Here is a 24,018-nt window from a genome sequence, read left to right on the forward strand (position 1 = left end):
ATGGAGAAACCCAGGCCTGTTAGCGTTCTCGTGACTTGGTGTGCGTGATCCTAGCATGTCCTGTACGAGCTTGCCTTTACGAGCCAGTCGTCTAGGTAGGGATACACGTGTATCCCCTCCCTTCGCAGATGCGCGGCTACTGCCGCAAGGCATTTGGTGAACACCCTTGGTGCAGATTTTAGACCGAAGGCCAGGGTTGTAAACTGGTAGTGATCGTTGTTCACTGCGAACCTTAGCATGTGCTGCCTGTTCATGGGGATGTGTAGGTACGCGTCCTTGAGGTCTATGGTGGACAAGAAGTCCCCGGCCTTTATCTGTGGGATGACTTCTTGCAGGGACGTCATCTTGAATTTTTGGGTCTTTACGTATTTGTTTAGGAACCGTAAGTCCAGGATGGGTCTTCGGCTTTCGTCCACTTTCGGTACCAGGAAGTAGTTTGAGTACACTCCTTTGTTTCGTTCTTTGAATGGGACTGCTTCGATGGCCTCTTTGAGGAGTAGTTCTTGAGCTTCCTTTTGGAGCAGCTGTAGCTCTGTTCCCGAGTGCTCTCTTCTCTTTGGCTTTCTGTTTGGTGGATTCTTTAAGCAGCTCTATGCAGTATCCGAACTGCATGATGTTCAGTATCCACTTGTCTGTGGTGATTTTTCTCCACTCCTGGAGAAAAAATCTTAGCCTGCCTCCTACTGGAGTTATATGATCTTTTGTGTCCTGTCCGTGTATCCCTCTCCTCTTTTTTTCTCCGTGCTCTTCCCCCGGAGGGTTCGGGTGGGTGAGCACCTTTTCTCGTCCGTTTCCTCTTGAACGAAAGGACTGGCCCCTGTTCTGGTAGTTCCAGTTTTGTCTCGGTTGGCCCTGGTGACCTTAGCTGTCACTCTGTTGTCCCTGGTGGAACGCCTGGTGAGAATCTCCTCGCTGGTTTCCACCTCTGCCGTTTGGCCTCCGCGTAGGAGTGCCCCTTCTCATCCCCCTGAATTGCCGGGCCCCCATGGACCTTGCTGTCTCGTTGTCCTTCAGTTGTGTGAGCTTCTCATCAACTGGGGTTCCGAACAGTGTTTCACCATTGAAGGGTGTGTTCAGGATGTTGTTCTGCATCTCAGTTTTGAAACCTGAGATCCTGAGCCAGGCTTGCCTTCTCTCTGTGATGCCTACAGCCATCAATCTGCTGGATGTTTCAGCCCCATCCAAGGCTGTCTTCAGGCACGAGTTTGCAATGCTTTTCCCTTCATCCACAAGGTGTGATGCCCTCTCACAGTATTGTTCCGGGAGGTGTTTGAGCAATTGCCCCATCTCATCCCAATGTTGGTATTGATGTCTGTTTAGGAGGGCGTTTGAGTTCGCCATCCGCCAGTGCGTTGCAGCGTTTCTCTCTATTTTCCTCCCAGTTAGGTCCATCCTCCTGCTTTCCTTGTCAGGTGGAGGGCCAGATGTTGTTGGGACGTTGGCCCTTCTTCTGGCCGTCGCAGCGATAATAGAATCTGCTGTGACGGACCCCTTGATATAAGCCGGGTTCTGTGAGGAGAATTTGTACTTCTTTTCTGTCCTCGGCGTTACTGATCTGCATGTAGCCGGGTCCTTGAAGGCTTCCTTCCCCTGGTCTGTGATGCTTTTCAGCATGGGAAGGAATTGGCTTCTTGTTTGTGCGGGGAGCAATGTTTCCAACAGGAAATCTGCTTTGGCTTTTCCTCCTCTAGCTTCACCCCATAAGCTGCTGCTGCCTTCCTGATGACCTCGTTGTATGCCCCGATGTCGTCCGGTGGCGAAGGCCTCGACGGATATATCTCCACCGCCTCCTCCGGGTTTTCATCCTCGATGTCCTGCCATTCCTGGTCTTGGGCCGTCGAGGAACCCAGAGCCGTAGCTTGACTGCTGGTCCCCGTAATCCTCTTCATTATAATAGAGGTCCTTTTCCTCTTCGTGCTCCGAGAGCTCTGGAGTTTTCGGCGGTTCTTCGACGTCGAACTCCTCCTGTTGTACCACCTCCGCGACGGACGTTGCCGGCCTCGAGGGGATCTTGTAACTTCTCATTTTGTCGTCAAAGTCTTTCTTCTTCTGGAGGATGTTCTCCATTTCGGCCTCAAGCCTTCTTTTCTTTCTCAGCATTTCTGCGGCCTGGTCTTAGTCGAGCGTTTCGGCCGCTCTCTTCGGCGTCGTCGAAGCTTTCTTCAGCTCCTTTTCCTTCGAAGTCGAAGACCCTTTTTCGGGGGCTTGCTTCGACGACCTTTGCTTTTCGTCGGTCTTCTGCCTCCGGGAGTCCTTGTCGAAGGATCCGCTGGGCTCTTTTTCAGAGGATGCAGCTTCGGCCGTCGAACTTTTCGGCGCCGGTGCTCCTTTCGAGGCTTTGGACTCTGCCTTTCGAGGGTCCACCTCTGGCTTTTGAGGCCCTGAGGGAGTTTTCGGGGTCGTAGACTCTCCTACCTTATTAGGCGTTTTCTTATCGGTCTCTGCGACCGTGTAGTCATCTGGACCTTCGGCGATGTTGTCCTCGTCGTCTGTGGAGAGGCCCAGTTCGTAAAGCGTTGGGGCCTGGCCCTTGCCGTGCATCGTGCGATGAGCTATCCTCTGCTTCTCTCAAACGGTCTTCGGCTTGAAGACGGAGCAGGTGTTGCAGTCTCTAATCTCGTGCTCGACAGGCTGACAGAGGTTGCAGACTGGGTGTTGGTCCTTCTGCGCGAACCTGTTGGTGGCAGTTTTTGCAGAATTTGAATAGAGTCTTGTACATCCCTGCGCTCAGGGGGCCCTCTGTATGCGCATTCCTCCAAGGACGTCGAAGATCTCGAAGTTTTCTTCTTTCTTCGTCGTCTCCTCTCTGATGGTCTTCTTCTCCTCAACTTTTTCGGTATTTACCGTCGAGTAGTAGTTGTATTCTCTCCTTTTTTCCTCCAAAACTTCTGGAGCTTCACGCGCCGATCCAGACCCAACGGCGGAAAAAAGAATCTGAAGATGGCGCTCAAGGGTGGTAGCTTCCGCCGGAAGCATGCTGACGTCACCGAAGGTACACCAGAGGGTGGGACGTCGACGCGCACCTGGTCTACAAAAAATAAAACAAAAAAAAGAGAAAAAAAGGACTACGATTCCGGACCCAACCACCAGATTGCGGAATATGCACAGCATAGTGAATCCAGAAAGATCCACGCTGCAAAACTTAGAATCTCTTCACTTTCTCAGAAGCTCTGATTACCCTTGGTTTATACCTCAAACTAATCTATTCACACATTAGACTCCCCCCACCCCCTAAAATGCACTACTGCAACCACTTATCATATGCCACAGGTTGTCCTTTCCTTACCCAAGATTTTGAAATTGTATGCATCCATTTCCCACCAATATATCAATTATTCCGATCCCAAACTCAGCGACTTTTCTAACTGGGAGTCCGCCTTTCTTCCCCTCAGAGCTCAAGGCTGGTCCCTTCTCCTCGAGCTCTAGTTTTTCAAGAATTAGTCACACTTCAGTGATCGGCCAGTGGTGTCCACCTTCAGCGCCAGGACACTCTAGCTTGAGTAGCTGTGCGCTACATTAAATCTGTGTCATACTTTCTACATTTGTTTCCAAAGAAATATTTTACACCTCTAGACTACATTGATTTTATTTCTCCGGCTGGGAATCTTATTCTCACAGCAGATGGCACATATGCTTCAACCTAGGGGCAGAATGACTTTGGATGCCTTTTTCTTACACACTGCCCTGTTATTTGAACCCCCCAGGAGGAGCCCCTCCTTTCCGGAGCTACCAATTTCTGTTTCTATTTCTCAGCTTTTGCCATCTTTGCCAATGTCAATTCAATGATTCTCCCTACCACAGAGTTACGTTACATGCCGCAATTATTTCGCAATCTAAGTGCCACAGTGGTCGTCTCACTGTTTGCAAAACTTAATTTTCCACAGTGACTCCTCAATGGGAATTCAGTACCAAGAACGAGATTGCACATGTTGCCAAAACCTGCCAACCCTTTACAAGTCTAATTTTAACATTGGTTTCTGGGAGAACTGACTCTTCCCATCCTACACTAAAGATACAGATCTGTTTCCATAAGAAAAGTGCATTCTGGAATCACAAATACAGGACTATAACTATCTACCAGTCCAAAACCTTATCCCTAAAACGTGACATGCTGCAGATTGAATAAAGAAAAGACTAAAAATGGGCTAACCATTCAGAACACCTATTTAAAAAACATTCTTTATAAGCAGGACAGCGAAAAGCATCACAACAAGGAAAGGCAGACAGTTTCTGTAAGGAAGGAAACCACCACTTAAGAAGACACTTTACATGACAGGTTTTCAGAAATCATGAGAGCACCATGTGTTAGGAACAGAGCTTGCACCAAGGCACAAAGCCAGTGACTTCATCCCACTTGGAAATGAAAGCCGGGCGAAGTGTTGGAGAAACACAACTCTACTTACGGGGAATTTTCTTGAATACAGTGTGGCACATAAATTTTTGAAACCGTTCTGCATAGAATCCCGGCCTGTGAACAGATACAGTGTCCTACAAAAACAGTGCGAGAAGGAAAGGTTAAAAATAAGAAAAAGGTTTCACCAAAGAGAAGTATCCCAAGGGATGCAATTAACTCAGGCTCACAACCTGCTAACATCAGACAGATGTGTAGAACATTTGTGATCCAACAAACACACCGGCAACGATTATGCACTGCTGGTTAAAAATAAATACTGTGTGTGTAGGAAAGCTTTCCACTCTACTCACCCCATCATGGACCAGGGCCTTCCAGGAATGTTCCAGCTTCTTCATAAACCTAAAGCATGAACAGAGAATGAATACATCTGATTTATCTAGGACGTAATCCACTGTATCTCATTTTTAAGCACATACCATGTAGAATTAGAGCACGTCACTTCTTGCCAGGGAGTCAGATCTAACCAAAAAGTCTAACAAAACAATACTTTGGGAATAATATGGAGTACATTTGAACATATATACACGAAAATCTACCCATGGATCCACCCTTCTTCACTGTAAATACCTCCATGTTGTCCCTTCTAAGTCCCCAACTGATTATAGTAAAAACATGTTTTCATATAGTGCTTCAAGTCGGAAATTCAGTTGGTTCAAAGGGCAGCAAAAAAATAGGAGTAAGTTACTTACACTGTAGTCATCTATTCGTAGCGTGTAGCGCTGAAGATTCTTGTGCTAAGTGTACTTCTGCCATCTAGTGTTGGGCTTGGAGTCGACAAGTTGTTTTTTCAAGAGAAAGTTTCATGATCAGCACTGTGCGTCCTCTCGCCTACCCCTCGAGGTATTGCGAATGTTCAACGGTTCCTTTGCTAGATGTTTTTTTCCCCTTGCCATATATGGAGTGAGGATACAGGGTCACACGTACGACCGTCTGGTTTTGTGACTTGCAAATTGCGATTTTTAGCGACTAACAATTTGCGAAATGCAAAACCGGACGTAAAAGTGTCAGATACTTTTTGGGAATCTCGAACAGGTCGCAAGGAACTGGCTTCATTAATCGTCATGAGGCAGGTCAGAATTTGCGACCCATTGGGAATGGCTGGCACTCAGAGGGATGGTTGCCTGCTAGGGCCAGCAGACCACCATGTCGGTGACTGCTTTTTAAATAAAACAGTTTTTATTGTAATGCAGCCAGTTTTCCTTAAAGGAAAATGGGATGCAATTCACAGATACAAATGTAATTTTTTTTTTCCTTCAATTTTTAATATCGTGGGCAATGGTCCGTGGGACCACTGCCTGCTCTGAAAAAATGTTGGCTATCCTTTCACAAAAGGGGAAGGGTCAGTTGGGAGCACCACTTTCCGTTTTTTGAAATTGGTGGTAATCTGCGAATGTTTAGCGACCGCATTCCCGCTGTGAACGCAAGAACTTTTTTGCACGTAGGTCAACTATACTCGCGGTACGTGGTGTCGTCTTGGTCCTCAGCCTAGACTCTGGAATCAGTGTAGGCGATGTGGGCCCCTAAACCGGAGCATGTTCGCCCCCAGAGGATGAATCTGAAGAGATATAGTGGGGGCTGGCGATGTCCGCCCACCCACCCACCCTACCACCGAGCATTTGTCTTGCTCTCCGAGTCACTGTTGTGTGAGAATTCTGCATCTGGCTGCTAGCTCCATGGTGTGTGCGAGGAGTCTATCACTATGGGTATGAAGCGTCTTTTTGTTCTTGAATAATGCACAGGCCGTGTAATCATCTTCTTTGTGCCCTTAGGATAAGCCCAAATTACACACTTCAAGTGTGTCGGAGTGTGCGTATTTGGTCCTGCACTTAGGGCACCGTCAAAAGAGGTCCTTCTTTGTCTCCATCACCCTCAGACCGGCATTCTCGACATGCGTGTGTGTCGATCGCCAGGTAACAAGTCCCCTGGCGTCTAGGATCCGCTGGTGTCGTTCGCTGGATCTCAGGTCATGGTTTTTCTGTACCGTAGGCAATTGAATTCTGAAGGACTCCAACGCAGTCTGCCCGAGACTGATGGTGTAAAAAACGTTCAAACAAAGGAATAGTTCAGCATGTGCAATACCTCCGGAGAAGAGTGACGCCGCCGATCATAAATCTTTGCTGAGGAAAAACAACTTGCAGAGTACAGGCCCAACACTACATGGCAGGAGTATGCACAGCGTGTGCATCTGCAGCAAACACATGCTACGATAACAATGTTACTTTTATTCCAATGTAATGGTATTTCATGTATAATCTTGGCCTGATGAAAGGCTGAGTTGGCTCGGTCAAAATTTCAGCTTATGCTGTACGTGGGTGGCTGTCTCTCTCACCCACACACATACACGACTAATCCCTCACTTTTATCCATGCCTATCATTATAGCTCAGTTCGTCTATCCTAGTCTTTACAAGACACTGTTTGGACAGTCTTTCATCAGAAACAAATGATTACTCTGACTAGGCGGTCCTACCTGTAAGCCTGTAGAACATCAATGACGCCGATGTACAAAAGCAATCTCTCCCCTTTTGAATTCCGGGCTGGGATACCTCCCATTCTGTGGGGAAAAAGTAAATATAAGGTCTTGAGTTCAATACCCCCTTCAAATTCTACACCACGGAGATCAGAAAACCTACCCAATTGTTGCAACCTTGAACCTACAAATTATAACTCAATGTACTCAATGGAAGGGGTTACTTTGTTTCTGGGAGCGGTCAAGTTGACAAATAAGAACCAAAGCACCAGCACATAAGCAGCGAAAATAACATTAGAAATCAGGACATATGGCTCAATCAATCACTCATCTCCCCTACCACACCAACTATAGGAAAGCGATTTAAAATAAAGATTTAAGATTGGAGCAAATTTTCAAATGCAGACAAGCATGCGTTTTCTAGTGTCTGGAGTCACACATAGAAGATTCATAGAAGCGATTACCACAATGCTCACTGCTTGAAGTCTTGAACATGTACTTTTCTGGTACATACACAAACGTTTATGGTCTTGTCTGGAAAATTAAAACAACTGGAACAGAGGAAGCAATTAGCAGGATAAATTACTATGATGGGAGCTGGAGACGGGCATGGGTTTCTAGAATGTGTTGCAACATTCTTCGAGAAACAGAATTCTGCATTCTGCAGAACCTTTGCCAAAGGAACTGTTAGAAGCCAACAAGCAACAGCTGAAGCGTGAGTAGGGGACAGTAGAGAATTCCGTGGAGGTGCAAGAGGAGGTTACAGAATGTGCTTATGAGCCAAGCGGAGAAATACACCACCTTATAAAGGTTTTAAAATCTAAGTTGAACACTTCCTCAGAAGTACACTGTCAATTAGGACTCTAGTTTAACTACTGGCAACAATCATGGAGAGGCTATATACAAAATGTAATTAAATAATAATTTTTAAAATTGCTACAATATTCCTTGAATTTCATAATGCGGGAAATATTCTTACCGAATGCGGTTCAAACATAATGCTGCAGTTGGGAATAAGCCATTTTCTAGCTGTGAAGCACCTCTTGTATTTTCTGACACTTTTAGTTTTAATGTGAGTAATATTATTAAGTATGGAAAGGTCTGTACAGAGAACAACCCAGAACCTTTCATGTAATCCTGCTTGCCATGATACAGAACAGACATAGCAGCAGGTAGACCTAAAGACTGTTTAGGAGAAAACTGTGCTGCAGAGCAGGAAGAGTCTTGAAAGAATGATGTGGCAACAATCATTTGCTGTTTGGCTTGCCAAGAAGGTACCTATAGTGTAGCTTGTGTTACTGAAAGCTACTTGGCCAATAGAGGAGTATTCTCTCAATTATTGGCATTTAGAAGAGGTTCCCTTTACTGTTTAGGTTGTAAAAGATGTGCAGCAAGGCCACATTTACACCGAAATTAATGCTAATCAATGCTAAATCTTTCTGTCACTCCTCCCACGGCAGTCCACAAATTGCCTGTAAAGGCGGTGAGCACTGAATCTCAGACTTTACTGCTCATCCTCTTTTATATACGCTGAAAAAAGGTACACTTGAAGTAGTAATACAACACCAGAAGGGAGGTAACCATCCTTCAACTTAGTCTCTTGAAAAAAGAAAATCCTCCCCAAATGCATTGTGTGGAATTAGACTATCCCAACACACAGTTTTCCCCCTAGGGATGCATGAAATAAATTAAACACTTGTGGTTTCATATCATGAATTTTGCTCAAAAAGGCCACATACTGGTCATCAGATTGTATAGTCCCCCCTCGCCAGGCCTCGCCCTGGATGGATTCCATGGCAGTGGAGTAGAGTGCTTTCTGGCCTGCTGGCTTCCGAGTGTCCGGGTGGTTATTCCCATCCATTGCCGCCCTCTCTTTCAGCGCCTGATCCATGTTGTGGATACCCACCAACAAGCTGTAATCCATAATTTTAAAACTCTGCAAGACCTGGAGAGAAAAGCACAAGTGTCAAAAATATTCCTTGGTCCCTGCAGATGGAGTACAAACTTGTGAAATGGCAGTGTATATAGGTAGGAGGTGGAGAGGAAAGTACTGTAGGCACACCACAGTCTCCAGCTTTACCCATCCCTGTATACCCGTCCAACGGGCAGCCAATAATATATCCTTCTTATCCCTGCTAAACACTGACATTTCAGAGCAGGGGTATAGAGGCCATCATAACAAGTGGCAAAATACAAGACTATTAGGAGGAGAAGGTTTCACACCTTCAACAATTTTACAGAATGGACAGCATCCCCAAATTAATACAATCGTTGGATTCTCCTTAAAGCGAAGATTCTAAGGATATATTAATGTGGAGAAAGGTTGTGATTCAAATGGAAAAATATATGTATGTTAGAACTATTACTCCAGCATTGGTGTTGTTTCCATGTTCCCCAGCTTAGGATAATTCCCTGCCTTCACCTGGAATGGGTGGAAATTGAGAAGACCATCCCCGAATGATACTCACTCTGAAGTTTTGCAGAAATTGTAATTCCACACTCACATTCAGAGACTTGGTCTACTTTTCCCAATACATCACATCTATACTGTAAGAAGCTTCACTGGATAATGTTTTTTTAAGCCACAGTGAGGCTAGTTAGGTGTAGCCACTGCAATATACTTCCTGAATGGCGTACTGTGGCACTCGACGTGGGTCTTATTTAGTTCACCATCTCTTATGACACAGTAGATGGATTGATATCTCAAGATCTATACTGTAGTCCATGGGTAAGCAAGATGAATCTTCACTGAAAATCTTAAAAATCACTGTGGCTTAAAACAAAATAGACTATATAAGCCCTGTTTTGGCTGCCTAAAAAGGATTTTAGATTTTTCTTTCCTTAAATAGACTGAATGGACTTGGTTTTTCAAGTGTCCACCTTTGTTTCTGCAAAAAGGGGGTTTAGGAAGGCAGCAGATAATCTTACCAAACAATCTCTCATGATGGTTTTGCTCAGAGCATTGTACATGTCTGGGTCAAGGAAAAGCCCATCCCCAATATCTTGCATGAAGTCCAGGTCTTTGAACGTGGGGAAGTTTTTTTCTCGTTCCTTCTGAGATGCCCGACGTTTGTAGGTGGAACCCTTCAAGTCATATTTCAAGTGCATCTTAACTGACCGTGGCAACAAGTTGTTCATGACAACAATGCGAATGTTCTTGCCAGCAGCCTGCACACAGTACAGACCGTAAAATTTTGGCAACAGCGTACGTGGATTCTGGTTTAAATTCTGGAAGAAAAAAAAAGTTAAAAATTAGTCACTGAAGAGAAACACGTACACCGACAAAGCAAAGATATGCTCCTATTAGAACATTGCTATAAAGATTGTGTTCAAAGTCCTGCCCAACACACAGCTTAGTGCAGAGTTCTTCAAACTTTTGTAGGTTGAGCCCCCCCAGCTGAATTTTTTTAGATGTTGGGCCCCCCCCACCACCTGACAGAAATTTCTGGACTCGACCGCCACGCGCACATTCCGGGCATATTCAGCGAATAACATTCAATACAATAAGTTTTTTATGGTTGTTGCATGAAGCAAACATTTCTATACAAATAGTAATAGACTCCCTCACATCAATTACATTAAAAAGAAATTAAACAAAACGGTATTTACAAGAATTTGTTTAGGAATTATTCCAGTCCATCAGGGAAAAACAGAACTGTCTCTATCAAGGGGCTCCTGGAAGGCTGAATTGTAGTGCATTTAGATGTATCCTTTTGTAATTTAGGACGAAAACCTTAATGGGGCACGACATGCCCATACTTGTGTACAGGGTTGAGTGAGGCGACCATATGAATTTGGGTGCGCATGTTAGTGCAGAGTAGGACGAATAAATGTATGGTTAGTGGTGGGCTTATTCGAGTGAGATTGCAGATTTAACAGAGCGGGGGACAGGTGAGTGAAGTGTCACGAGTGCAGGTTGAGTAGTGTGCTCGTGTGACTGCAGGGTGAGGTACAGGGTGAACAGCGCAAGTTCATTGTGAGTGCAGAGTGATGACTGTGAGTGGAGGGTAAGGGGGTGAACGGTGTGAAAACATGGTGATCAGTGTGAGTGCAAGGCGAGAAGGTGAGTGAATGAATAGTGAGTGCATGGTGATCAGTGTGAGCGCATTGTGATCACTGTGAGTGCAGAGTGATCACTGTGAGTGGAGGGTAAGTGGGTGAATGGTGTGAGTGCATCGGGGTCAGTGTGAGTGCTGGGTGAGAGTGAAAGTGAAGGGCGAGAATGAGGAGTGAGTGGTCTGAATGCAGGGTGCATTCCTAGACACTTAAAGTAACTCGGCATGTTATTGACAGCAGTGTTGGGTTTCAAATGTGTTAAACTATTGCTATTATGGCAGTAACCAGGGATCAGGGTGTCGGAAAGAAATAATGTGCTCATGCCTCAACAAACTTCCAGTCTTATGATTAGGGTTGCCAGCTCATTATTTTGATGTCACAGATGGTATAAAAATAATCAGTCACCTAAAGATGTACAAGCTACACTAAGTGGGGTTGTTAGTGCCGGTTTTATTCTCCCTGCAGATTACATCTAGCAATGTCTACTCCCACAACATTAAGCACATTTGAAATGCAAATGAGATAAAAGAACCATCTGTAGTTGTAACAGTAGGTTGCTTTGTACTGACCCCATTTGTGCTGCAGAGAAGACAGCACAGCAGTTAGAAAGGAATAGATTTTGACTTTTTTCTCCAGCTTATTTGCGGAGTTTTTTTGAAGAAGCTGCTTATCCGGTCATTTTACCTGAAAACTTAACGTTACCTCCCACTCATCATTGTTTTTTTACAGTTTTTAACTTTTATTTAGTAGGAGCTTGACCCAAAGGGGTCTTATGGCTTTTTACGTGAGCGCCAGTTATGTTACACAAGCACACTTGTGTTGTTTTTTTTAGGCAGCGTTGACTAAGTGATTAGCCCAGAATCATAGAATGTTAATTAACCTGACCCCATGACCCTAACTAGGCTCTCCAGTTCCACAGTGTTTTCATCACACCTTTATTAATATTTCCAAAATGTACAGCTTTTTGTGTGGCGCGATATAAAGATGAAAAACGGTTTCAAGCCTGATAAACTTCACTAAACCAAGACGTCCAGAATGCAGGTTTGGACATTTCTCACCTCAGACAAACCTGTTCTTCTTAGTGAGGCGCATTCCTACTTGTATGATGATGTTTCCAGTACCTTTCCTGCTTCATAAGTGAAACTGAACTCCCCTCAATGTGCTGTGTGATTCTTGCACTGTCTGTCCCGCTGTATGTTCCGTTTCTTTATGTGACGCAGCTCCCACATTTATTTGCCTCTGTTATTTATGGTGTTCAGCTCGCAGGGCAGTATCGGATGAATTCTCAAATATGCAGCGCTGCCACTAAGTATGAAAGAGCCCGCCCTGGGATGGCCGTAAACACAATAACTCAAGCCTAAATTGACTCCACAGACTGACGTAATAGCTTGGTCTGTGGCGTCTTTCGCATGCTTCCTAAACCCACCCTTTCACAGATCGTCACAGGGTGAGGTGTGGTCTGTGAGAAATTGTCACTCGCATTTATTGATATGTCACTTGAAATAACACTGAAATTATGAAAATGTCACACACAGCATTCTGACGCCTTGGCAGCTATGGATAGATAAGGAGCTACAGTATAACAATTACTTACCCAGCATTATCTCGCACATGCCCTGTACCCCAGGTTGTAATTATTCCCAGTAAAAGAACTGTGTTCCCAGAAGCACCTCACACGTACCTTGTTCTCCTGGGCACAGTCAGTCAAGCAGAACAGTTTGTAGTGAAAGCTGCGATCCCAGCAGTGCCTCACACATACCTTGTACTCTTGGGCAGCCTCATCTACAGTTTCGTTTCTGCTGCTTATAAAGTGAAAGCCTTCTGCAGCGGACTGCCCCCCCCCCCCCCACCCCCCTAGCTACGCTTGCCTCCCACTGCACATCGAGCATGTCACCTACAAATTAACCCCCTCCTGGGAGACTTAGCAACACAAAAGATGCAATCGAACTCCCCTCCCTCCCCCTTTCAAATACCGGAGTCCTCCAAGTAGACAGGGAACAAAGGTCAGCGTGGAGTTCGCACTCCCCCTGGGAAGGTGTCGCGCCCCCCCTGGGAAGGTGTCGCGCCCCCCCAGTGGGGCGCGCCCCACAGATTGAAGAACACTGGCTTAGTGGGAGAAGACAACTTTGTAATGTGATTCTGTGACATGAAGAAACAGACTATTGTAAAGATAGAACCTTACCGTGGTATTGCGCTACAATATTTAATTTCCTTCTACTTCTTTGCTGTTTTACGTCACAGAGGCCTTTTAGGATTATTACAGATCACGTCTTGGAAATACAGACACTATTTGGTTGTCCTTGGATTCCTTGTTTAATTTTGGGTATAATTTCATAGAAGAGCCACGCCCTTCAGCTCTTTTTTGAATTGGGGGTGTTCTGTAGATTGTTCAAATAAGATACAGTAAAGCGAGAAAGGCCTTCTGAAAACCGAAATGTCATTAAGTCGGATTTGCATCACCCCCCCCCCCCCCCCCTCTTTTTGCTTGGTATCTGATGCAATTTTTACAGATAGGCACCGAGTTCCAGCTATCCAGGTTCCCAGAGCCAGAACTCTTTACCTGACACTGTACATTTTCCCTCCCAATTGGCAATACCTTTAGCGCCCACTGTAAGTCCCTAGTAAATGGTAACCTTGGTACCTAGGGCAAGGGGGCTTAAGGGGGTCCCTAAAGGCTGCTGCATGTAATGTGGCACCCCAAGGGACCCCCTCACCACCACTATACAATGTGCCATTGAAGGATGCATGCCATGGTACAGAGAAAAGTGAAGACACAACATGGTACACCTGTGTGCCATGCCTGCAGTCCCTGCATGCAGTATAGTGAAGTCACCCTACAGCAGGCCTAACAGCTCTAAAGCAGGATGCACTATACTACATGTGTAGACATATCTGCGTTAGCAGAAATGCCCCTGTGATATCCAAGTTGATTCTTAGATATTAAAAGTGAACAGGGAAGCCATTTTGAGTACATGTGCTGGAATTCACCATGTACGAGTTCCCCATCTATATGATGGAGTCACTGAAACTAGAGAAGTTTTGTATCAAACATCTTGTATTAATAAACCCGCACGGATCCCAGTGATGTATTTATTAATGCATGAACCCAGAGGTGCCCCCTATAAACCTACCAACTACTAGTGTGCTGGCTGACTGGTGTAGACCAGCCTGCCACCACAGGCAGGTTTCCGACTACCTTGCAGGTAACAGCTTGTGCTCTTTAAGGGAAGAAACAATGGCTAAGTGATCAGCATATCAAGGCAGGAGGTTTCAAAGGGCTTTGATATGCGACCGAAGACTTCCCCAGACAGGGGCAATGCATCCACTTTGGAAACCAGGACAGGTGGGAAAATTAGCTAGTCAGGAGGCGTGTTTCCCTCTCAGGCTAGTTCCACCCCTAAGGTGGGCTACCTGATGTGGACACTACCTTTAGAATTCCACCATGTTAGTTTTGGCGGAATCAGGCAATCTGGGTGAGCGTTATGTCCACTTCACACCCTAAAAATAAGTAGCTCACCTGTCACTTCCCTTAACGCCTCTAAATGGAGTATTTATAGGCACCCCTGACAGCAGGAATTTTAATGTGACGGATCCAGAAGAGGACTAAGAAGAGCTGAGAGAAAAGCGAGAATTGAAGACTTGCTGTGGACTTTTGGCGCCAAACCCTGTCTGCACAAGTCTCGACAATCATGACCAGCGACTCGTTCTGCAGCTGAACAGCTTCCAAGAGGCCCGGGAGACTGCATGCCCTTCGCAAATTTCCTGCAATCTCCCTTGGTGAAAAATAGCTACTTCAACGCAGACACAGAAAACACAAACTCTGGTTCCCCGAGTTGCCGCAATCCAGTCAGACAGATGCAGCAGCCTCCTGGGAAGAGGAACCTGTACTCCTGATGGACAGATCTATCCCTCACGAAGTAAGAGGACACCAGGATCACCCGGCGCTATACGGGACCAATTCCTAGAGTACCGGACACATTGCATCAAATTGAGCGCATGAGAGTCCAATCCGGACTCCCACTGCACAGAGACCAAGCAGCCGTCCTGCAGAGGCCCAGCTGTCCTGATTTTACACCCTCAAGACAGACAACCGCAGACCCTAGAACACACAGATCTCAGCTGACATTTCCACTCTGCACCCAAGCACACCAGCCCGGGAACCGACGAAACAGCTGTGCCCTCTTGTCCCCAGGACTCTTGCGACCCGAGCCTCCTGTTCGAAGCTCCCAGACTTGTCCACAAGTTCCCCCTACAGCGTGTTTCTAGTTTCTAGGTGCCCCCCTTCGTTCCACCGGCATAGAGCGCAGAGCTACCAACCAGAACAGCACCTCGGCACTCAGACACCGCAGGACAGGTAATGAGTATCTGCTGGTGGTGCTTTCGACCAGGCCCCACTAGGAACCCAAGACCCGAAGGAGACCCCCTGAAAAATGTATATTTAAAAAAGAATTTACCTGATAACGAAGTTCTTGATATCAAAATGTATATAAAAATACAAATTCATTTTCTAAATTGGTCTCGGATTTATTCTGAAGTGTGTGTTTCATTTACTGCCTCTGCGAGTACAACAAATGCTTAGCACTGCCCTCTGATAGGCCTGAACTGCTCGCTCACACTACCACAAAAGAGAGCCTTTAGTGTCATCATCTGTGCCTGGGTAAACCAATAAGGATTGCTTGGATGCTTTACACAGTGTACATAGTTTTGGTCTACTATGTAAAAATACAGCTTCTTACAGTTCTTCCCTTAAGAAGCTATTGTTAAGAGGTTAAGATTTTGAATTGGTGTATCCAATTTCTGGAATGGAGTAGAACATGTTCAAGGCGGAGGCAATTTTTTTCTTCTTTCCAGTCCATGTATCAGTTCTGATCACAAAAGAAAGGGGGACAGATGGCGTGTTTCGCCTTGAGCCATAAACTCATGAGGTAAAATTGGTGAGGTAATTAAAAAACTGAGTGAGACACTTGCCAAATCTAAGTTGCCAAGTGAATTCAGTATAAAACCAAAAACAGGAGTCTTAACAGAGAAGGAAATGAGAACAGGCAAGCATCTGCATCATGCCTTTGAGACGGTCGATCTACAACATGAGGGACATGCTCATGTGGAACATTTTAGGAGAATGTGCGAATGATCAAACAAGTTGTTTCGCTTAACTAGGAGTGGGTCAAATATAAAGTCTAAAACATGCTTAAGTGTCTGGGGTCTAGTTATTTGCGGACTGTTTATAATGCAAGTCTACCAGCAGAAACAGTGGAGCACCAGTCAGACATCTGCTAAGAGTAACAAATGAGTGCCAGGAACATTAGTAGAAGCATAAGTGAAGAAACGAAATGTTCATTATAGGAGATGTAACATGAAGAGACTAAGTCTGCTCTAACACTGGAGGTCCAGATTTATTCTGATAAGCTACAGGATAAGATGTCATCATCCAGGTGTCAGGCAGAAGAAGGTTTGTTTTAGGGTTTTGCTTTTTTTGGGTTTAAACATTTTTGAAAGACGACTAGCTGTGCTTTGGATTACTTCTTACCTCCTATTAGTAGAATGTCAGCAGCATGTTTTCTTGGCTACGGAGGCTCCCTCGAATGTATTTCTTACCGACAAAGGAAGCTACAGATCTCTTAAGTGAAGGTGGTGGCCTGGCAATATGAGTCGAAATGTGAGGCTGTGCAAGTGACTAAAGTCCCTTATCCAGCTTCAAGCAAAAGAGTTGAATACTGCCACCTCGATTATTGGTTTGAAGATCAAAAATCGCTAAAAAGAATACTTTCAGTACATAGAAAGAATTGCTTGCTAGCGATAAAGGTTTGTGAACACGGCCTGTGGACACCATGAGCCGCAGTGTGAGGTGAATAGTTTTGGACAAAGACAACAGGGTTTGAACTCGAAATTCGGTCTCATCTCTCTCCCTCCCAACTCCTGCCATCATGGGTTGTGTGGCCTCAAATAGGGATTAACATGCAGGCTTTGTAATTCTCGATCTTTTCAGAGAAGCAGATCTTCATTCCGGGCTCAATAACTGGCGCTCTCTTCTGCTTCCACTTCCAACGTGATCTCTGAAGGAGATAAATGGGGGTGCAATGAAGATCACAGTAGGTAGTAGATTAGGTTGCTGGGGCTAGGATTAGATCCTACAATGCTACAGACTGATTGCTTCACCACCACTGTGTAGAAGTGGTCTCAGTCCCAGCCCTGTGCTGTCAACACTTTCACCTGGAGCAGACCTGCACCCGGGGAAACTGGCAACGACTTTGCAGCTGGTAATCCCGGATGTGGGAACGAAGGACAACTTGTAGCCCGGCGATACAGCAGAGGACTTGGTTAACAATCAAACTTCAAAGTCTACCTGGAAAGGTATCCGTTAAAGGCGAAAAATCATGAGACTATCCCTTCGACAATTTGGAAACAAAATCTAGATCAGATTGATCAGTCTGCAAAGCTCTCTGTTGTGATCAATTATTTCTTCTGCTTTTTTTGTTGAATACATTTTTAGTGTTCTCCCCGGTTTGCATTTCGTATGCCATTGTGTGTATTGAGTCAAATTTAGCATTACTAATTGATAATTATTACTGCACTGTATGGAGTTTGACATTCAAAAAGAATTGAGATAAATGCTTTAAAAAAAACATCAGGTAATAAAAGCCAAGTAAGGACAAAGCAACAGCAAGTAGAGGCAGTCAAGAGAACCGTGAGTAAAGAAAAGGGGTCTGAAAATTAAATTTTATGTTGCGCTATGATCTAGAAGCATCACAGCTATTCATCAGGAAAGCGTAAACATATAACTGGGTATAATCTTCATACAACACAATTGCATCCATTGTTAATGGACCAGTGCACAAAAAGGGTCATACTGAACTATAGAAAAGAAGATCTACCATGGCATGTTTGTGCTACCTTACATGGTCTACACATGCATCTTTCGCCAGCTCACCTAGGTGCCATCTACAGAGTTTGGCACGTACAGAGTAATGACACTATTACTCGTGATCAGCAACAGGTTTTCATACCCTCATTGGTTGTCAAGGTCTCTGGGCATCTATTCAGCAATATTAGCATCAACCTACAGATCAGAATAGGATACACCAACCCTGTCTCCTGACAGCTTCCAATACTTCCAAAAGTCTCATGGTGTTGGTCTGGCTCCACTGGAGCGTGTGTCATACTTCAGCTGGGCTCCCATTGGAAATCTTGTCCATAAAATACCCACATCTTAACCTCATTCTCACAATGTGTGTAAAAGGGACAGATTTGGCTTAATGCCCATTTACACTTTGGGTTTCTTTATTTGTTTAATACAAATTCAATTAATACATCATAAGGCGGCTAAAAAGGTCTGGCAAAGAGCAGCATGATGCCTGTGACAATAAAACCGCGTGAGTGCAAGAACAATTTGTAAAGCACCTATTCCAGGAAGGCGGGCGAGTTACAACCTCAGGCTTCTTTGTGCACCCTTTTTTTATTTTTTTATTTATTTATTGAAATTTTCAACATAGTAAAACAGATTCGTACATTCAATATATCACGATACATAAATCTGCAGTGCAAATTGTGGGGAAGTAAAACAAAAAATCTAAATTCAACAAAACATACATCAAATAACAGTCTCAGTGGTTTGTACTATCCAAAAGGATGCCATAATAGGACAAATTATGCATTCACGCATTTGGAAATTGCGGATGGCGTGGAATTGCGGGTGATTGTGGGTTACAACATGCAACAACAAATTTGCGTGGGGTCCATCCGGGTTGAAGCATTATAGTTTACAAGGCAGACAGCATTAAAAAACAGTGCACATTAAATTTCAGACATCCTTTCCAACATACTGAGTATACTCATAAACCAGTAGCATTCCGCTCATTTATCTCCAAGTCATTGCCTAGTCTGGTGCAGGAAGAAAATCCATGGCGTCTGGGGTGGGGGATGATGCTCTGACTCTTGCCCAATGTAAAAATGGTTCCTAGATGTCTCGGGGTCTCGGGGCCTTGGGCATCAAGTCCCAGTAGACACCCAGTTCAATTCAATTCAATTCAGAAATTTATATAGCGCACTACATACCCAGAGGGTCTCAAGGCGCTTAGGGAGGGGTGGGGAATTATTTGTCGAATATCCAGGTTTTAAGTTGCTTTCTGAATGCTAGATGGTTTTGAGTGAGGCGAAGGTGAATGGGAAGTGAGTTCCAGGTTTTAGCCGCCAGGTAGGAGAAGGATCTTCCTCCCATGGTGGGTTTGTTGATGCGAGGTACAGCAGCCAGGGCTTGGTTGGAGGAGCGTAGCTGGCGGGAGGGGGTGTAGAAGGAAAGTTGTGTGTTGAGGCATTCAGGTCCAAGTTCGTAAAGTGCTTTGTGTGCGTGGGATAGGAGGCGGAATGTTATCCTCTTATTGACGGGGAGCCAGTGGAGGTTTTTCAGGTGACCAGAAATGTGGTCATTGCGCTGGATGTCTAGTATGAGTCTGGCTGAAGCGTTCTGGATGTGTTGGAGTTTTTCTGAAGTTTTGCGGTGGTACCGGCATATAGGGTGTTTCCGTAGTCCAGTCGGCTTGTAACCAGTGCGTGGGTGACCGTTTTTCTGGTTTCGGTGGGGATCCAGCGAAATGTTTTTTTGAGCATGCGAAGAATTTTGAAGCAAGAAGATGAAACAGCATTGACTTGTCTGGTCATCGAGAGTGAGGAGTCCAGAATTACGCCCAGGTTCCGTGCGTGGTCCGTCAGGATGGGTGCTTTTCCGAGGGACTCTGGCCACCAAGAGTCGTCCCAGGCAGAGGGGGAGGTGCCTAAGAGAGCTATTTTTTCTACGCGCATAGAGCAGTAAAATGGCATGTAGTTTCCTACTTTGGGGCACTGTTTCGCATACAAGACCCAGAAGCCCCAAGTGGGGGGAAGGGGGATAATTTCGCCCAACTATCTGGTTGACGGCGTCAAATATCTCCTCCCAATAATTGGTCAGTCTAGGACAATCCCATGCTATGTGTAGGAATGTGGCAGGTTCGAACCCGCATCTCCAGCATCTCTCATCCTCCCTTAAATGCATGCGGTGAAGACTGATCGGCGTTCTGTTAAACCTGTGAAGTAATTTAAAGTGTAGGAGTCTAAGTCTATAGTTCGGGGATAGTTCCAGCAATTGTTGCAGCAAAATGACCACTGCTCGTCCGTCAATTGGGGGTCCAGCTCCCTATTCCAGATCTGAATCGAGTTTGGCACTATAACTGGGGCTTGATCCTGCATCGTGGTATAAAGCTGGGTCACTAACTTTCGCGATGAAGCTCTCGCTAATATATTTTGCAAGGCGTGCATCGTTTGGGGGGCCTCCGGAAATCCCTCCCAGAGGGAGCGACATGCAGTCTTGAGTTTGTGATATTCGAATTTCACGAAAGGGGATCTCCTGCCCTTCTCCCTTCACCGGTGGGGGTCTGAATAGGCATTCCGGGTATAAATCCGCAAACGTGCGCATTTGAGTGCCGCCAAGCCTCACCTTGCCGTCACTCTCCTCCAGACATGCTAGCATCGGATTGTTTCGCAAGGCGACTGCAGGTGCATATAGCAGTGGAAGGCGGGCACATCTTTGCAGTTCCCGCCATGCCCACCTCAGGGTGTCAGTTGTATCTACATCTAGTGTAGGTCTGGGGGATTTTTTATAAACTGCCACAGCCAGTGCCGTTGGTGCCACCGCGTCTAATTCCACCGCCACATGTGGCTGATAAGGTGTTGGATAAATCCAAAAATTAAGGAATTGGGCCTGCGCGCACATATAGGTGCATATCTGGAGCTCCCAATCCTCCTTGCCTCAGTGGTAAAGTTAGGAGGGCCCACGAAACTCTAGCCTGGCCTCCCGCCCAAACGAGAGTCAGCAGTTGGGATCGGAGACAATCGAAGAAATGCTTAGTTAGCGGGATTGGTACATTTGTAAATAAATACAGGTATTTGGGGAGGACCACCATTTTAGCCAATGCCACCTTACCTGCAATGGAGAGTGGCAATGTCGACCAGATTGCTACCTTACCCTCCAGCCAGTCCACTGATCTCCCGAAATTTAAGTTCCAAATGTCTTGCATATTACGGCTGAGCCATATTCCCAGATACTTAATCTCTTCTGCTTCCCATCGTAGGGGGAATTCGGACCGGACCTCAGGTGTGCGGTCTGTCAGCGGGAATATCACTGATTTCTCCCAATTTATGGAGACCCCTGACAGGCCACCAAATTTAATGAATTCCCGGAGTAGGGGGTCTAGGTTATCTGAAGGATTTAGCACATATAGAGTCACATCGTCTGCATAGAGAGATATTAACAAGCTCCGAGTGCTGAAGCCTATCCCCCTGGCTGTGTGGTGCTGTTGTATTCTGGCTGCAAGAGGTTCCATAGCAATAGCGAAAAGTAAAGGGGACAGCGGACAGCCTTCTCTGGTGCCACGAGTTCTGCATAACTTCTGAAATCATACCATTTACTCTTACCCTAGCTCGTGGCTCAGTATAGAGCAGCTTAATTTGAGCCAGGAACAGAGGGCTGAACCCCATGCGTGCCAGTATTTGGAATAAATATGGCCACTCCAGAGAGTCGAACGCCTTGGTGGCGTGTAAAAAAACTGCTGCAGCATGCACCGTAGGATGGAGATAGTGGAGTACTGACAACACTGTGCGGAGATTGTGCGACGCGGATCGACCCGGAACAAAGCCCGACTGGTCAGGGAGGGCTACCATCGGAAGAAGGGGTTGGAGGCGGTTTGCCAGGAGCTTGGCATAGATTTTGACGTCCACATTTATTAGGGACAAAGGCCTATAGGAATCCAGAGCTGGGTCTACTTTGTCTGGTTTTAATAACGTCATTATTAATGCCTCCCGCATAGATGCTGGCAGGATTCCCGTCTCCATTGCCTCTGCATAAACAGAGTGTAATCGCGGAGACAATTCTTCAGCGTAGGTTTTATAAAATGCATTTGTCAGGCCCAGGGGCCTTATTCAGAGGCAATCCGCTGATTACTTGTGTAATATCAGAGATCGTGATAGGGTGATCCATGTACCGACGATGCGTGTCATTAAACCATACCAATGCAATGGAGTCTAGAAATTCCCTTAGGCCCTTCGGGATATTCGGTTGTGTAGCAGTGTATAGGGTAGAATAAAAGGTCTGAAATTCACGCAACACTGCAGCTTGGCCCGTGACAGTGTGTCCCTTCGGGTCTATTATTGTGTGTATGAAAGTGGCGGAGTTGGATTTCCGAATCATATTTGCTAGTGTACGGCCTGGTCTTTCCCCTTTCCCATACTTCCTTGCCTCTGCGTACTTTCCCCAAAAACTTGAGTTCTCTCTGGGCTTATTCTGCAAAGTCAAGTAGTGTTGCTTTGAGTTCTGCCGCCACGTCAGGTTGTGGATTGAGACAGAATCGGCGTTCCAGTTCCATAATTTGTTTTTCAAGCGTTTCTATTGTGCCCCTAATAGCCATTAGGATCCCAGCTTGCTTAGCCATACATTTCCCCTGTATCACCACTTTGAAAGCATACCAAAGGGTCGCCACAGCCGCCACCGATCCCGAATTAAGGTCAAAGTAATCGGTTATGTCAGTTCTAATCTCTTCCGTCTAGCAGTGCACGCCCCCTTCTTAGTGCACCCTTAACAGAGGTCTAGGTCATGAAGAAATCAAATTCCTAAACAATACGTAAACATTTGCTAACAATGACCTTACATTGCACACAGACTTCCACCCTTCATTAATGACAGTGATGGCAAGACATTAGCAGAAACGTGGGGTAAAAATGTTACTTAACGGTTACAGATGCACACACTTCCATGTTTTTTTTGTGATGGTCAGTTTTACTTTATTTGGGATTTTTTTCTGAGAAAGTGCCAAGTGTAGAGGAGATTGTTGGTTTAAAAATGTTTTATCTGGTAACAGGGCTAACAAGTTACTACTGGATCCCTGGTAGCTTGACCATGGGTCCGAAGGTCCATGGGCTCCATCAGAAGCGAGAACAGACTGGCTGCTATGAGGTACAACAAAAAGGCCTGTTCCCTCAACATTATCCTCAATGTTTCACTCCAGCATGGCCATTCCATTCTTCATGGCTTCCACTGAAGGCTGAAGTAATAGACTTGGTACGCTTTGACAAATGAAGGGGCTGCTGATCACTGCTCCTGAACTTCTCCGTTACTTGTGAGCTACCTTGACCCAGATGCTTGAGCTGCTTTGTAGCTCCACTCTGACTTTCAGTGTAGGTACGATACTGAGGCCCCGATAAACCATGAACCTCAAGAATGCTGCATTCTGCGGGACCCCAGAAGGCTCTAAAGACATTAGAAGAGACCCAACTGCTTGGCTTGGTGGAATCAATTAATCAATCAGGAAATTTGTATAGCGCGCTACTCACCCGGAGGGTCTCAAGGCGCTTGGGGGGGGGGGCGGAAGTCCTCTACTGCTCGACCAGCCAGGTCTTGAGTTGCTTCCTGAAGGCGAGGTGGTCTTGGGTGAGACGGAGGTGGATGGGGAGGGAGTTCCAGGTCTTGGCTGCCAGGTAGGAGAAGGATCTTCCTCCCATGGTGGCTCTACGGATGCGTGGAACGGCGGCGAGGGAGTGGCTGGTCGATCGTAGTTGGCGGGTGGGAGTGTAGAAGTTCAGGCGGTTGTTGAGGTACCTGGGGCCTAGGTCGTGGAGGGCTTTGTGTGCATGGGTGAGGAGGCGGAACGTGATTCTTTTGCTGACGGGGAGCCAGTGCAGGTCTTTCAGGTGTCCGGAGATGTGGCTGTGGATGTCCAGGATGAGTCGTGCGGAGGCGTTTTGGATGCGTTGGAGTCTTTTCTGCAGTCTGGCTGTGGTTCCGGTGTAGAGGGTGTTTCCGTAATCCAGTCGGCTGGTGACAAGTGCCTGGGTGACCGTCTTCCTGGTTTCGGTGGGGATCCATCGGAAGATCTTTCAGAGCATGCGTAGGATGTTGAAACATGAAGACGAGACGGCGTTGACTTGTCTGGTCATTGACAGGGAGGAGTCCAGGATGAAGCCCAGGTTGCGTGCGGGGTCCGTTGGTTTGGGTGCGCTGCCTAGGACCGGGGGCCACCAGGAGTCATCCCAGGCAGATGGTGATGATCCAAGGATGA

The 24,018-nt window shown here is 45.9% G+C and overlaps 1 protein-coding gene across 2 annotated transcripts in view; it reads right to left on the bottom strand.

Moving 5' to 3' along the window:
- PIP5K1A (phosphatidylinositol-4-phosphate 5-kinase type 1 alpha) overlaps positions 1-24,018 on the bottom strand; it is a 171,133-nt gene that overhangs the window by 68,241 nt on the left and 78,874 nt on the right. For both annotated transcript variants that reach the window (XM_086947355.1, XM_086947354.1), the window contains exons 7-11: positions 9,812-10,111; positions 8,623-8,828; positions 6,884-6,967; positions 4,705-4,753; positions 4,404-4,488 (exon numbers count right to left, since the gene is read on the bottom strand). In XM_086947355.1, the coding sequence (XP_086803481.1) occupies positions 4,404-4,488; positions 4,705-4,753; positions 6,884-6,967; positions 8,623-8,828; positions 9,812-10,111 (724 nt within the window). The remainder of the gene's footprint in view (positions 1-4,403; positions 4,489-4,704; positions 4,754-6,883; positions 6,968-8,622; positions 8,829-9,811; positions 10,112-24,018) is intronic.

The sequence above is a fragment of the Lissotriton vulgaris genome, chromosome 12 (assembly GCF_964263255.1).
Source record: "Lissotriton vulgaris chromosome 12, aLisVul1.2, whole genome shotgun sequence".
Taxonomy (NCBI): domain Eukaryota; kingdom Metazoa; phylum Chordata; class Amphibia; order Caudata; family Salamandridae; genus Lissotriton; species Lissotriton vulgaris.